This window comes from Anthonomus grandis, chromosome 4 (assembly GCF_022605725.1).
Source record: "Anthonomus grandis grandis chromosome 4, icAntGran1.3, whole genome shotgun sequence".
Taxonomy (NCBI): domain Eukaryota; kingdom Metazoa; phylum Arthropoda; class Insecta; order Coleoptera; family Curculionidae; genus Anthonomus; species Anthonomus grandis.
The window spans coordinates 4,988,958-5,005,706 of NC_065549.1; the positions used below are offsets into that span (position 1 = coordinate 4,988,958).

A 16,749-nucleotide genomic window follows, 5' to 3' on the forward strand; every position below is an offset into this window, starting at 1 on the left:
TTTGAATTATTGAAATTTCTATTGTTGCTCTGGTTCCCTGATTACAAGTGAATATCACTTCCGGTTTTACTGGTACTAGACTTAAGTCGCGATAAATTCCCTTCTTATTAATTTGTTTTTAAAATACCAGTACAGGCGCCATTTTTTTCATTTTTTTCAAAATATATATAGCGGCGCTGTGACTTCATCAGTTGAATCACTGTAGTATTATAAAAGACTGTAAGAAATTTAATCTGTCGCCAATAACGAGTAATTACAATAAAAATGTTAAGAGTTGTCCAGGAACTGACACAGTTTTTCCCTTTAAACACTAAAAGTTGGCTTGGACATGGCTCCCTTTAATGTAAAATATCTTAGAAAATAATTATAGCGGAGGCACAAATTTGATATCAAAATATCGACAAAAAACTATTTTTTAACTCCTATTAATAACTGCAAGAGCTACATTAAAAGTTATCAAGGAACAGACACAGATGTTCTCTTTAAAGGCTGTCTTCAACTAAAGTGTTGTCCATTTTCCCGTCAACAATAATAAAGTCTATTTTCGAACTACTCCCTAAATTTCCGCTGCAATTTGCCTTTCCTTAAGTTCAGCAATATCAGCAGATTGTGTTTTATAAACTATCGATTTAAGATGACCCCAAAGAAATAAGTCTATGTGTGTTAAATCGTCAGTGTGTTAAATCTCAGAGGCCATTCAATTAGGCCCTTTCTGCGAATCTCTTGTTCAACCACGCAGGGACACCCGATACATAAAAATCTGTTTTAATGATTAGTTTGTGGTCGTATCTCAAGCCATACTTCAACTTAAATAGCTAAAAATTATGGAGATATTTAAGTTGTATTTATTAGTATTTTTGTATCGCCTATTTAAAACGCGCACACCTGTGTCTTTGTGTGAAAAGATGATTTACAGAACTGAAGTTCATAGTCGTAATATAAGGTATAATATACTTTTAATGCCACGTCACACTACATCAATGTTTGAACGTTCTTTCACCTATCAAGCTGTGACTCTAAAGGGTTTTTTTGAGAGGTATACAAATTTGAAGTGAAATAAAACTATTAAAAAAAAATTATTGACATGTTATTGTTCTGTCATATTAAAAAATTGTGAGAATTCTGGTATACCTTTACAACAATCTACGACTGCTAAGTTTAAGACGTGATTAAAGCAGTGTACGTACACTGCACTGGGAACTTCTTTTTTAAATAACGCTTGAACACCATTCAGATGGCCACTCATTACACTAGCGCCATCGTATGCTTGTCCTACGCAGTTTTCCAACAAAATACCGTTTTTTAATAGGGTATTTTTAATTGTTGCAAATAATGAGGTCGCATCTAACTTTTCACAGTGAATAAATCCTAAAAATCTCTTGCAGATTGCAGAACTTCATTAGAAAGTATTTGCAGTAACTCATTTTGTATACTAGAATGAAGGTATTTTGCATTACCTGCAGCACTTGAGACTTTTTTTTTAAACACAGGATCGTGATTAGCGACAAACTCCGTTAATTCCAAAAAGTTTCCTTTATTTGCACTCTCAGTGGATTCATTGTGTGCAATTTCTAACTTACAAGTTAATAGAAGAATTACGGCTAGTGTTTTAATGTAATACCGATTTTCTTCAATAAGTTCTTTGTTTTTATTTTTAATTAAATTTTCTACGCCACCGACGGAAGATCTTTTAAATTCATTATATTTTAGCAAACATTCTTTATGTGCCAATGAGTTGCTGTGTGCAGTAAATCCGCTATTAGTTTCCATAGCCTTTTTCCACCTATTAAACCCAGTAATAAATGATTTTTCCTTCACATCTGATTTGCAGAAGAATCTGAAGTAGAAACAAAAAGCTTTGTTTTCCATAACAGAATATTACAGCCAAGGAAATGTTTTAAACCAATTTTTGTTGAAAGCTCTTAAACGATCTCCTATTTTTGTTCCTGGGTATTCTCGTAAAATTGGTTGTGAGGGCTTTTCATAAGGACTTTTTGACAAATCTAGGGGGAAAGAAAATTGACTCCAATTATTTTCTTCTCGTTACACATTGCAACTTGACGTTGGGGCCTCATTGACATCTTTATTCGATTCTGCGCTGCTATCCGCGCTTTCTGGACCATTTTCATCTAGTTCAAGTTTCTCTCTTTCAATCTGCTCATTATTTTCGGTTTTTCTTTTTTTGCCTAACTCAGCTACTTCTTTTTCTACCATTTTCATTTTTTCTTTTATTAGGGTCTGGTGATGGTGATTTGCTTCTTATTGAAAAGTAATCTTTTATTGAACCCTTACTGGCCATTTTGGTTTCTAAAAATAATACAGTTTTGTATGCATTTTTAGTTATTAAATTTAAAAAAAACTCACCTGTAGTTTAAAAATAAAACTGAATCAGGTGTTAATTCTCAGAAAAATTATGGAAAACGAAATGCTAAAAAAAGCACACAAAAATTGTTTACTTATCGTGGTATTAACGTACGCAACCAGTTAGTAATAGCTGATGACTAAAACCTAAAACACACAAAAAACGTTTCTGTAAAGCGGCCGAAGCGCAAAGTGCACGTGTCCGTCAAGCCCGTTTCGAGTGATCGCCAAGACGCCAATCGCCATTGTTGTTCCAGTCCGCTTAGTAGACAATCTTATTTTCGCAAGAATTGACCATGTGATCGGCAGTCGAATTTTCGTATAATTTGTGATGTAGGCGTTTTTTTATGGCTTTCATTATCTTTAATTTTTTTATATTTTTGAAAAAGATCTAACTGGAAATCTAGCTTTCTATTCAGGGGAGGCCGGCTGAAATTCAGAGGGGGCCCTCCCTGGCGTCGCCACTGCCGCTGTACGAAAGTAAAAAAGAAATTATACAAAACTTTTGGGATTTTGCTTAAAATTTTTGAATCCAATGACAATTTTATTTGTCTCTTTTAGAAATGTCAAATTTTGACAGATGTTAATACCCTGTATATGACTTCATACTTAAATAAGGTTTAACTACTTTTGATTAAACCGTTTTGGAAATATCGGGCTCCAAACTTTAAAAAAATTAAATATTGAAGATCTTGGTAGGCGGTGCGTTGTTATTGTTTGACATTTAATAGGAAACAAGTAATTCTATTACAAATGATATTAAACAAAATCGTAAACAATTTACAATTAATGCAATACAAAAAATTAAACAAAGATTATAAAATTTGTATTATTAATGGTGGTCGTTATAAAGCAGTTATCTTTTAATTTAAAGTAAAGCAATTATTAAAATATTGCATTTTTGTCAAAAAAGAACTAAATGGCGCTTAATAAATATTAAATCTTAAGGTTTTATTATTTCTACCTAATTCATTTATCTTACAAAACGGCAAAATGATAATGTCTGCTGAATCAATTGTTTTATAATAAACGTCAAACACTAACAATGGAAAGCCTACCAAGATCTTCAATATGTTATTTTTGTAAAGTTTGGAGCCTCTTTTTAAATATAACGTTATATATAAGGTATTCCATTACAAAAAACTTACCATCTGTTAAAATTTGACATTGGATTCAAAAATTTAAAGTCAAACCAAAAAGTTTTGTATAATTTTTTTTATTACTTTTCCACCTAACCCCCTTAGAGGGATCAATATATGGGGAAAGACCCTATACAAAAAATATCACAGCCAGTTTCTAGGAAATAAATAAAACCAACATAAAAATATAAATGTGATTTTAATTAAGATTAACGAAACTCGATTTAATGCACTGAAAGGCTTTTAACAAAATTAATTTAGCAACGAAATAAATAAACACTAAATTCACATAATATAAACATTGCATTAAGAGAAGTAACGTAACGCAAGGGTAAAACATAAAACGGGAAATGGAGTCCTTTACGTCAACTAAAACTAACTGGAAATTCTAACTAGTTAAGGTGTGAAATTTAATATGCGAAGTTACTTAACACCAATTCATACTGGTTAACTATAAAATATTCAATAAATAATGGAATTACTAAATTGCGGACTAAAATTTACACTAATTTTGATTTTTTATTTACATCATGACCAATAAGCATTCAATGAGTATATCCTAATAAATTGGTTAATATAAACAAACACTACTACTTTGTCCGCCGCTTTTTGCTCGGCCTACTGATCTTATCCAAACTCTCGTCTTCTAGCTCTGGCGGTACTGTTAACCCCAACTCTTTCGCTCTTTTTGATAAATATTCCATTAGACTCACCCCACATCTGAAATTGATCATTTAAAATCAGAATTTATATGAACAAATATCCACTTACTTGTACACCTCATCCGTGCTGGAATTATAGGTGTTACAATTATCGAAAATGAGTGCCATATCCTTCATTATTTGGGAATCGGCGCTGTATTTGCCCATGTTAAGGTTGTATTTTATTGTGCCAAAGTCCATGGGTTCTTTGATGATTTCGTAGTAATCAGGTACCTGAGGAATCATAAATTCTTATATTAGAAGCCAGAAAGGGACAGAACAGCATTTTTACAATATTACGTTGGAATGGAATTCAATGAATTTGTGCAATGATTAAAGGGTTTAACCTTCATGAATAGCTGGAATGTTATTATAGGCAGTCAAAATGGTAAGGGACAACATTTTTAGAAATATAGAATTTCTGGAATTGGATTTTTTTAGGGAAGGAGAGAAGAGAGCTGGAATTTTAGAGAAACATAAAATTTTTCCATTTTTTTTTTAGTATTAAAAGCATATTTTGAGTGATTTCAGTGGGTTTTTTTAAAATAATACAATTAAAAACTTCCTTTTTGCTGAAAAATGACACAGACGTGTGAAGTGGGTCACATATTTTGGGAAAAAGGAAATTCAAATGGTTCCTTGTACGGCTGAGTTAGCTGTCGTCTTTACATGTTGTAATATTGTAAAAGATAAACAAAATATTTGTGAAATATCGATTGAGTATTGAATGCCAAAATTAATTTACAAAAGTGACTGTATAGACGTAGATAAATAGTGAGAAAATAAAATGCGAGAAGCGATTTATATAACGTGTAAATATTTCACTAGCATTAGCAACATTATTGTATGAGAGATAGCGAACTCAAACACCTCGCCTATGGTTTGCAGCTGGGCTTATTCTAGGCATTCAATGTTCTAAGATTACATAACATAATATTTAATTATTATAATTTAATACCAATTTACAAGAAATGATATATTCTGCTATGTACTTTAGTGGAATGGGAAAAGCACATTTTTTTGGAAATTTCGAATTGCTGAAGTTGGAATTTCTGTAGGATAAAGTTGCAATTTCAGGATCTTCCAAGAAAAGTTTTTTTTTTTGATAAATAGGAAATTTTTTGACTTTCCGATGCTTTTCCTATAATTTACAAGGAAAGAATTTATTCTGCCATATACAGGCCAGTCAAAAAGTACAACATTTTTGGAAACTTGGAATTTCTGGAATTGGAATTTTTGAAGGACACAGTTAGAGTTTGAGTTTTCCAAAAAAAATCCTGTTTTGAGAAAATAGGATAATAATAGAAGGAATAATAAACTCTGCGATTACGGGTCAATCAAACTGTAGAAAAAGATAAGGTTTTTGAAAAAATCTTCAAGTATCTTGCTTCTAGGGATAATATACGATTTTTTGGGTATTTTGTGTTTCTTTGAGTGAAAATCGCCTTTTTGCAAAAGAGCACCGACATTTGCACAGGATTTTCCTGTAATTCTTAAACTATGCATGGTACACAATTTAAAATTTTTTTTTTTGTAGATTCGGAGCTACAAGGATTACAGAGAGAAAACCAAAAAGAAAATAAAAATCTTCTGTTTTCAGAAATTACAATCCCAAAAACATTATAACGATAAATTTAGCATCCCCTCAAAAAAAAATACAGGTGGTTTTCACAACACCTTATAAACAAATAAATCAATAAAAATTTTTTTGTTATTAGAAATGAATTTTGTACCTCTTTTTGCTGTACGGGCCGTAAAAACGGCCACGCATTATCATTCTTCATAACGTCGGTAAGTAACTGTTGCAGGGCCGAGTTGTGTAAGGGTAGATCGTCGCGTTTTTCGTCTCTCCGCATCACACGTTTTTTTACAACCTCTTCCTCATCACTGCCTCCTAAAAATCGGTAAAGATTTGTTGTAAATTTAACTTAAAAATAGAGTCGGTATCTCAGTTATTAGTGCGTGATGAGTTTTTGCATGATATCGTAAATGTGTGTGAAAATTAGCAGGAATTTGTCTTTTTACCCTATAAATTGGGAGGGATGAATTAATAGAAAATGTTTTTGAAAAACTAAAAGTGGGGAAGAAAATTAAAAACAAAAAGAATGTTAAAAGTGATATTTGGAATTAAATGGCGAAAGTGATAGGCAAAATGAGACCATAGAACTATTGGACCACCGCACAGTATTGCAACTTATAGGGAAATCAAGACAAAAATCATTATCACTAGATAAAAGTTAAACTAACCACTTTTAAATTTTTATTAATACATGGACACTTTAACCAATAACATTAAATCATATTTTAAACAAAAAAGTGCATTGGTGTCTCTATACAGGGTGAAACAAATCAGGACAAAAATCATTATTCAACTATAAGTTAAAGTAACCATTTTTTTGGTTTTATTTGTACATGGACACTTTTACCAACAACCTATCAAATTATAGTTTGAATAGGAATTGATGTCTTTATACAGGGTGAAACAAATAAAGACAAAAACCATTATCTAATTAAAAGTTAAAGTAACCAATTTTTTGGTTTTATTTATATATGAATACTTTTACCAACAACCTATCAAATTATACATAGTTTGAATAGAAATTGGTGTCTTTATACGGGGTGAAAAAAAAAGAAGTTATTTACAACACTAAACATCTTCGGGTATATTATCATTTTCTAAAAGTAACGAATCTGCTTCTATATGGTCATTTAAATATTCTACAATATCCATATCCCACGTTATGGGTTTGTCTTGTTTTTTTGACAGATTTCTAAGATAAGCCAAGTTAGGGTCGGAAGTTATCAAAAGGGTTCTAATGAGTTCTGTATTGCTTTGAATTCTCGATACTTTTCGTGTGTGATGTAAACGAATTTTTCTAAATTCTTTGTGTCTGGCTTCGAGAGCATCTTCTGCCAGCTGCCCTACAGGGAGTTCAAAAAAGCTAATAATTTCGCAACCGTGCGTTAAAATTTTATGAACAGTACTAGGCATGTAGTACCATTCATAAATATTTAAATAAATGCTCCTAGTATCAATAAGTAAGGACTGAAATTTAGGTACGTTAATCTTAGAACCTGAAGAAAGTACTATAAAAAAAACATAAATCTACAATAGATTTACTATTAAAAAAAAATGACATACTTCATGCTCTAATTTCAAGCGAAAACATGGAGTACAAATGGTACCAGAGGACAAAATGATAAATGCGTGTTAACAGCAAACCATAGAAAAAAAAACATAGAAATGCCATTATTACTATAAATATTATTCTATTACACCACCCACCGGAAAAGTCGAAAAACTTATCGTTCGAAATGTGAAGGGCCTTAGTAAAGGCGTGGATCTTACGATTGGCCTTCACGGCGCAAAGTCTTTGGCTATACGTGACTCCCGGTAGGTAGCCACCTATCACAAAAAAATATTAGAAATTATCTTACACGCATAGTAAATAAAAAAAACAAATTAACTAAATTAGACCATATTTCTTACCTGTCCCATAACCGTTTTCTTCTCCGCGTTTTCTCTTCTCTCTAGTTCCGTTACTTTGTGGTCTCGATTTGCTGATCGTACACGAGGGACAAGTCCACGATGATCGCGGTAATCTACGCAACGGAGGCTCCACACAATCCTTATGGAAATTGCATTCGCATTTATCACAATGTACCGTTTCGCCGTCCCCACCGCACGTTTTACATAGTTCCAACTTTTCCTCACTAAAAAAAAATATAGTTTTATTAACTATAAATTAATGAACTTAGTTTTTAGAATATTTATTCAATTTACTACTAAGTATTAAATTTCATATTAAAGTTTAAAACATATTTTCCACAGCTTTACCTAGATCACTCACATCTAATATGGAAAGTTACTTCCAAAAAATTAGTTTTTTAGGTGGCATGTGTGATTAATTAGCTCTTTAATATGTTTTTCTTTCTTATCTCCATTTAACCTCTCGCTGTCAAAACTGATGCAGTATAGTAATGTAATATTCAAAAAAGTAGTCCATTTTTCTCAAAGAGTGAACTTATTTATTACCAATTTGAACATAATTTCTACCCTTGATTTGTATCATATACTGTTGTCCTCTGCTTCTTTATTGTTCTTTTTTATAAGTGAATACCCGATAAGTGGATCTGATGATGCCTAATATGGGCGAAACACGTGTAATCCTCTGACTTTAATTTAATAAATTTAAGACCTGTGACTTGGGAGTTTGTTTTCATTACTATTTAATGTAAGCCGGTCTCTTTGAGAAAAGATAGACTATTTCTTGGTACTTTTTTAATAGTTAAAGGGTGTGATTCTTCAGGGTGTCCCGGAATTATATTTCGACTTAGTTCAAATTAAATTCGCTAAGAAATCCAAAAATCAAAAAATTATTATCGAAATGAAGGATTAATGTATTAACAAGGTGAAAGTTGGCAAGTTTTGAAAGATAGGTATTTGTTTATTGTACCACAGCAATGTTTGCAAGAATAGAAGAAAAAATAAAAAGATGCAAAAAATATTTTCGTTTACATTCTTTTTCAGGTTGTCTTTGTAAGAACCACACATTTAAAAACACGTCAAACTTTTTCAGATTAAACAACTTAAAATGGAACTTCTTTGTTGTTTGAACAACTGTCGCGTTGCTGAAAAAATGAACATATCATGGTTCTTTTTAATTAAAATAAAACAGTGATTTCTTAACTAGTTTTTTCTCAAAAACGGTTCATTTTATCGATAATGAACAGGAGTGCCTTTTCTTTAGTTTAAGGTTCAAGCTATCCATACTAACTATTATTTCAGATTTGTTTCTGTTTATCATACAGGGTTGTAAACATTTAAGCATTATAATGTACAAACTGGTGTGCCCCTGGTAAAATAAATAAGGTAATGTTTGGGCTCCGTTTTAAAAAGGACCTTAGTAGTGCTGATCACGTAAAATTTTTATTAAATTACACCAAGCACTTCAAAGTGTCTTTTTTTTATTTTTCAGATACGCCAAGAAAAACCTTATTATATAGCGGACTTCGAAGTAGACTTTTATAGTAAGTATATACACTTAGAAAGAATTTTTTTTTCTCTCTATTTAATTAATTGTAAGGCAAGTATGTATTTTTTTCTATGGGTCAGTTAATTAGGTTTAATTGTTGTTTTAATGGCTCGCGTTAAAACTAATTGACTGTAAAGCGAAAAATGGATTTATGGACAATATTTGGGTCTCTAAAGACCTATGGTAGTCTAAGTTCTTTGTTTTGTATGCCTAAACAATTTTATTGCATGTTTTATTGATATTTTGAAATCTTTAGGTAAACATTAAATTTGACTCTCAATGGTCTGGAATAAATAAATCAATATTTTTCTTCCAGGCAATTGAATATAAATTTGACTCTTAAATTGGTAAATTAATTCAATGATTCAAAATATTAAAGCAAGATCACTTTAAGAGCTAGAAAGAGATACTCTATTAATATTCGTTTCTTGAAAACTCTCTGATAGTCTAAGTTCTTTGTTTTGTATATCAAAATAACTTAATTGCATGTTTTATTGATATTTTTAAATCCTTAGATAAACATTAATTCGACTCCCAGTGGCCTGGAAAAAATAAATCAATATTTTTCTTTCAGGCAATTGAATATATATTTGACTCTCAAAGTAATTTAATGATTCAAAATATTAGAGCAAGATCACTTTAAGAGCTACAAAGAAATACTCTATCAATAATCCTTTCCTTAAGAAATCTGTGATAGTCTAAGTTCTTTATTTTGTTTGCCTAAACAATGTTATTGCATGTTTTATTGACATTTTGGAATCCTTAGGTAAACATTAAATTTGACTCCCACTGGCCTGGAATAAATAAATAAATATTTTTCTTCCAGGCAATTGAATACAAATTTGACTCTTAAATTGGTCAATTAATTCAATAATTCAATATATTAAAGGAAGATGACTTTAAGAGATACTCTATTAATATTCCATTCTTAAAAATGAAAACTCGAACGCACGATAATGCACGCATTATATTCTTAATGCATCGTCGACCGGTTTAATATTCCGAAAGCAAAATTAAATAACCTCACTTCTACTAGGACGGTAATCAAAAACGCGTGAAGCGTAACTATAAATTGGGCATGGGGAGTGTTGCGTTACTCATCACCCTCGATATACAACGATAATAATACCATTATCGACTAAATTTAATTAGAAAATTAAATAAAACCCCTTTCCCGTTCGCCCATTTAAAATAATTTGATCTTTGGAGAATATGTCGACGATATATCACACCCGGTATTAAATATAGAAGACTTTTTCGAAACTCACCCTGTTGACGAATTGATTATGGGGTCTTAAAAGGGGCTTTTACTTATCTTTGCCAAGGTATTTTATGAAATTTATTGTCTACCTGCTTAGTTATCTTAAAATCTCGAAAGAAAAGTGTTATTGGGACTTAAAATTAACCGTTAACAAGTTTTTGGATTTTTGGTTTAATGACCTTTTACAGTTATATAAGATTAAAAACCTAATTTTTTATGTTTGTTTTTAAGAGGCTCTACGTTATTTAATTATCGCAGAGAGTGGAGGTAGTTCCTCAGAAGATCAAGGTCAAAAGGTGTGATTTATGAGTCAAGGCAGTTGAGGTATTTAAAGAAAATGTGGTCAATAATACTTGTTTTTTCTGGCAAGTTCATGGGATTTGTTCTTATTTATTCCAGGCAGTTGAGAGCCAAAATTTGCTTAATTTTATAATTAAAGAAACAACACAAATGGACCATCAAAAAAATTATATCAGCTACTTAAAATATGATATTTTTTTTTTACATAATTTTATTAATTCCACGCAGTTAAGGATCAACAAAAGTTTAACTACTTGAAAGCCATTAAGTAATTGTACTAGATTTTTTTTATTAACTGCTTGAAAAAAAATTATTTCTTGCAGTTAGGGATTAACATATGGATGATATCCCAGTAATATGGCTGTCTAAAAGAAAATACTTGAAATATTATATTAAGTCTAAAATGCCTGATACTTATTTGATTAAAGTTGCCTGAAATGACCTAAAATAAACTGCCTTAAAAATGTTTTTTTATTCTATGAATCGTCTGGAAAAAATTAGTTTCATTTATTGCAGGCACTTGAGGCCTAACTAAACTACTTGAAAAATAATATATAAAGGTTGAAAGAATATCTCTTTGTCTAAAATTAAAAAAATATTCAGAAACTGCCTAAAAAAATATATTCCAGGTCGTTAAAGCCTATCAAAAATTGAACTGTTTTAAAGAAAATAATGCCTGAAATACTAAATAGATATTTCAGGCAATTTAGGTTTAAAAATTGCCAAATATTTAAGAATAAAAGGAACTAAATAAAATGCTTTTTTTTATTTATTTTAGGCACCTGAGGACTATCAAAAGCTAAATTATTTTAAAGCAAATAAAAGACAAATAATTAGACTAATTATTGGAAAACATCATTTATTGCAGTTGAGGATCAAAATATATCTGATTTTTAAATAATGTGCCTGCCTTAAAGCCTTAAAAGCAACTGCTTGAAAAACTAAAATTTCAGGCAACTAAGGGTTACAAATTGCCTGGAATTTAAACATTAATATTTAACTAAATAAAATGTTTTTTTTTCAAAATTTTCAACTGCCTGGAAGAAAGACATAAATCTATTTATTCCAGGCAGTTGAAGACTAGCAAAAGTTTAACTACTTAGTATTGTTCTGCCTGAGAAGGACTTAAAGTCCCTAAAATAAGACCTAGTTTAATTTCTTTAACTGCTTGAAAAATCATATTTTAGGCAGGTTATTCAGAAAAACATATTTCCAGCGGCGTCTTTAAGGGGAAGGTCTACAGGAAAGTGTCATATTATTTTTTTAATTTCTTCGTGAATCCTAGAGATTTCCCACATTTTCCGGAACACCCTGTATATCCATATCTTTGGTTAGTGTTACTTAGAGTAAGTTGAATGTGAATCAACTTACTCTGAATGAGTTGTGAATCGTCGGTTAGAAGTGGTATTTTTACGGTTCCTGAAAATATCGGTTTGAAATGGAACTGCTCTGGTTTCTTGTTAGTCTTATTTTCGTTTGTTGATATTAGGTTATAAATTCAATTTTTGTGTTTTTTAATTATTTATAATAACCATAATGAATAAAAATGCTGTTGATATATTCGAGCCTATGCTCCTAAGCAGTGATGAAAGCTCTAGTAGTAGCGATGATGAAGAAATGCGTCTTGTGCATAAGTGTTTTTTTTTTAAGTGGGGGCTTGTACTATCGTGCCGAAAAAAAAAACTGGGACAGCAAAATCTTCTAAATCCCTTGGTCTATTCTGCCGTTCTTAGTTAAAACATCCTAACTCGCAAATCGATGAAGCCGAGAAAATTGAGATTTTATGAAAACTAATATGCAGTCCTCATATTTTGAAGTAAATACCTGATTCTTTTTATATGCTTAGAAATTTGTTTTTTACATTTTGTGGGTAAAGTTTAATAAAGGACTAGATTCAAAATTTGGTGAAATTTTAGAAAAAAAAAGTTAGATAGGACTTTTTAACTTAGTAAAGTAATTATAATAAAAATATACACTATCGGACAAAAGTAGAGAAACTTTTTAAATTTGCGTTTTATTTGAATACTTCAAAACTAATGCAGTTCTACACATAATGAAAATCAACAATAATTGTTAAGACTTAATTTGTATAAAGTAAAATAAATTGTAGAAGAAAATCCTAAGATTTAATTTAATTAAACAAAATATTTATGAGACAAAAGTAGAGAAACTAAATTTTATTCCAAAAGTACAAGTTATTTCTTATTTCTATCTTAGAAAAATTAATAGTAAGTAGAGTATCCCTTATTGGCAATCACCTCGCGGCATCGATTTGGCATGGATTCCAACAGTTTCATAATGGTTTCCTCTCCAATAGAATTCCAGGAATCTTGTAAAACTTTTATAAGATCATTTTTATTACTGATCTGATGTTGCCTTACACGCCGGTCTAGTTCCTCCCAGAGGTTTTCAATCGGGTTAAGATCGGGACTTTGCGCAGGAAAGTCCATAACCCTAATATTTTCCGATAAAAACCAATCTTTGACAACCTTTGATTTATGTTTGGGGTCGTTATCTTGTAGGAATATTCAAGTCAAAGGTAAATTATCCTCAGCAAAGGGTAGCATTACATTTTGTAGGATGTCTAAATACACAAATCGATCCATGATACCCTCAATGATGTGTAATGGTCCTGTACCGAACCCAGAGAAATACCATGCAGGGCCACCACCATGCTTTACCGTAGGCTGTGTATATCTTGGATCGAATCTTTTGCCTTGTGGTCGATGTACCCATGAGATTCCATCGGACCCAAACAAATTGAACTTACTTTCATCAGTAAAAAGAACTTTTTTCCAGTCGTTGGTTGTCCAATGCAAATATTTTTGTGCAAAGTTGAGTCGGGCCTTCTGATTCTTCTTGCTAATAAACGGCTTTTTAGCGGCTCTTCTACTAAATAATCCTCCTTCCCTCAGTCGTCTTTGTATGGTCTTAGAACTAACATTAACACCAGGTAATTCACTTAAAATTTTATTTGCTGATTTGTGAGGATCAGACTGGGCAATTCTTTTTATCATCATTTCCATGTGTTTGGTTGTTTTTCTTGGGCGGCCACTTTTTTTAATGCTTTTTGTTGAATTTCGTGTTTTAAAATTAGAAATTGTCTTGCTAACAACGGACTTATGCAAATTAAGCGTTTTACTAATGTCCACTTGTCGTATACCACTCTTGTGTGCATCAACTATTTTTCTATGAAGGTCTTCAGACAAATATCTTCCGCGAGGCATGTTGATTAAAAAAACTATGCAAAACTATCAACAGAACTCACGTAAAGCGAACTAAATACTAAATTTGGACGATTGATATTTAGGTTTCTCTACTTATGTCCATCCGAAAATATTTGAATTCTTTTATTGTAAATAAACAACTGATAAGAGGCATGTAAAATGCGGTAAAAAAACGCAGTTGTTGAGAACTACAATATTTGTAGTAAATATTTAATTTAAATACATGGTTTCCGTAAATCAAAGAATTTTTAGAAGTTTCTCTACTTTTGTCCGATAGTGTATATATTTTTGGACTGATTTTTATTAAAGACACAGGAGTTACATTTCAAATTAACATTATAACTAAACTACTAACTAATAAAACATTAGAAGATTAAAAACAGTATGAAAGTAAATCATGAAATTATGAATGGAAACCAGTTACTTAAAAAGTGCTTTACTCTTACTGGGAATCTACATTTTCTTTATTGTCAGTATCATTATTTTGGGAAACGGTTAATTCCTCCCTCGAATTGGCAATTTCGGCAAGAACGTTTTGGTAACCCATCCTTAAGATGAGTTTTCCTTTTTTACAGCCGATTTAAAATCATTAAAATCGAATACCTTACCGTGTCTTTTCAATGATTATTCTAGCTGATGTTACATTAAAAGTATTTTATTTCCAAACTCTTCAGTTCAGTCTCGGTAGAGCTTACAACGTAAACAAAAAAACAAAATAAGGCCCAATTTTTGTTTTGAGCTTTACAGTTGTCAAGTCAGATCGTAATATTACGCATGCCCCTGTTTAATAAAAAAAAGTTGAAATTAAATCTTCCTTATTTCGACTCGCAACCCCTTCGTGCCATATTATTGCCACTGGCTTAGCACTTTTTGAATATGTCTCTACTGGCACAAATGAATATTCTATAAACGGAATGCTACTTTTTTTAGGACATTTTAACTTAGAAAAAGATAGATAGGACATTTTAATTTGGGATAATCGTCTTTTCTGCACATAGGACAATATATTTAAATGAATTTAAGGCATAAAAAATGTACTTAGGACTTTCTAATTTAGCCAAGGAGGTAGATAACATTTGATAGGTTAATAAAATGTAATAAGCGAAAAAAAGATAATTTTGTAGTTAGGACGACTTAACTAAGGAGGGCAGTATTAGAATAATATATTTTGATGTTGTCAAAGTTAATTTAATTTTGTGACAGCCGCGTCAACAAAATGGTTTTTTCAAAATGCCTTCATTATCTCCTCAACAAAAAGCGCTAACATACACTCGTCTGATGGATGGAGTTCCTATAAGAAGAATCGCAGAAGAATTGGGCATTAGTTAAAATACCGTTTGCTAAGGCAAAATTGCGGAAAATGGGGCTATTGTAAGAAATCAAGGTTCTGGTCGACCAAAAATTTTAAACGACATTCAAGATAGAGAGTTAGTTGGCTTTCTAAGAAACAAACCGTTTGAAACAGCAATAAAAGCGAAAGAAGACACGCATTTTCCTGGTTCTGCTAATACAGCTCGTAGTAGGATAAAAAATTCGGAAATTAAAAGTTGCTGTGCAACAAATAAAATATTTTTGACTGATGCAAACAAACAGAGAAGATTAGAATTTGCCCATCAATATGCACACCAAAACAACATATGGGAAACGGTAATATTTTCGGATGAAAAAACCTTTTAATCGTGCAATAATGGCAAAATCTGCGTTTACAGGCCTTTTAATACCGGATGTGATGAAAGATATACACATAAGACTAATCAAAGTGGACGTTTTAGTATAAACGTTTGAGCCTGGATTAGTTTTAGAGGACCAGGCGTTTGTCAAATAGTGCAGGGAAGGCTTAATGCCTTAGGATATTGCAATATCCTGAACAATGTTATGATGCCATCGGTTGGTGTAGTCTATGGGCAAGATTTTACCTTCCAACATGATAATGCTCCTATACATAGAGCCCGTATAGTTCAAAACTATCTAGACGAAAGACGAATTCAAGTTTTACCGTGGCTCTCGAAAAGCCCTGATATCAACCCAATTGGAAACGTTTGGGGTAAAATGGCAAAATATATGTATAAAGATAACTCTAAGCGTAGAAATCAGAATGAATTACGCCTAAAGATAGATAACGCATGGGACCAAATAACCGAAGAATATACCACAATATAAACTTAATTTTAAGTATGCCACGAGGTTTGCAAGCTGTAATTGATAATGTAGCGGGGGTACTTACGTACTTGCCGTATGTCCACCCTCTAACCTTTGACGTCGCAGGGTATCCGTCAACCCCCCTCACTATTTCTTTGTACAGTTATAGGAGAAAAACTTGACAAAATGCCTCGGGCGCCACTCTAAGTAATTAAAGGAGCTTAGAGTCCCCTCTAGCCTCTCGAGTAAGCCTTTCGACAGTGGAGAAACCAGGTAGAGATTGAAACTAGACTGTCCGGTTATAAAGAGATCTTATTGCTCTTAATCTTTATTATTACAAATACTAATAAGTAACAGGTTTGGTTGCTTAAAACTAAATGAACAAAAGTGTTCTTAAAATCTAACAATCCCCATTACCAATTTCTATGATTAAGCACAGGCAGTTATTTGGGAAAATGTACCGGAAAATTCGGAACTCTATTAATGACGCAAAATAGTATGATTTAAGGGACGGGGTTATGATGTTTTGTACAAGCGGTTACGGATGACATTCGTTAAGCAAAGCCGGAAACTCAACACCAATCA

General features: G+C 31.7%; 1 protein-coding gene across 2 annotated transcripts in view; it reads right to left on the reverse strand.

Moving 5' to 3' along the window:
* Nucleotides 1-3,994: 3,994 nt before the first annotated feature.
* The window catches only part of LOC126735142 (bromodomain adjacent to zinc finger domain protein 1A), a 41,302-nt gene continuing 28,547 nt past the window's right edge, over nucleotides 3,995-16,749 (reverse strand). The window contains exons 12-16 of one of the 2 annotated variants that reach the window (XM_050439075.1): nucleotides 7,692-7,915; nucleotides 7,488-7,607; nucleotides 5,935-6,095; nucleotides 4,272-4,435; nucleotides 3,995-4,220 (exon numbers count right to left, since the gene is read on the reverse strand). In XM_050439075.1, coding sequence (XP_050295032.1) covers nucleotides 4,091-4,220; nucleotides 4,272-4,435; nucleotides 5,935-6,095; nucleotides 7,488-7,607; nucleotides 7,692-7,915 — 799 coding nt within the window. In that variant the 3' untranslated portion in view covers nucleotides 3,995-4,090. The remainder of the gene's footprint in view (nucleotides 4,221-4,271; nucleotides 4,436-5,934; nucleotides 6,096-7,487; nucleotides 7,608-7,691; nucleotides 7,916-16,749) is intronic. The other variant, XM_050439076.1, reaches the window with a different exon arrangement.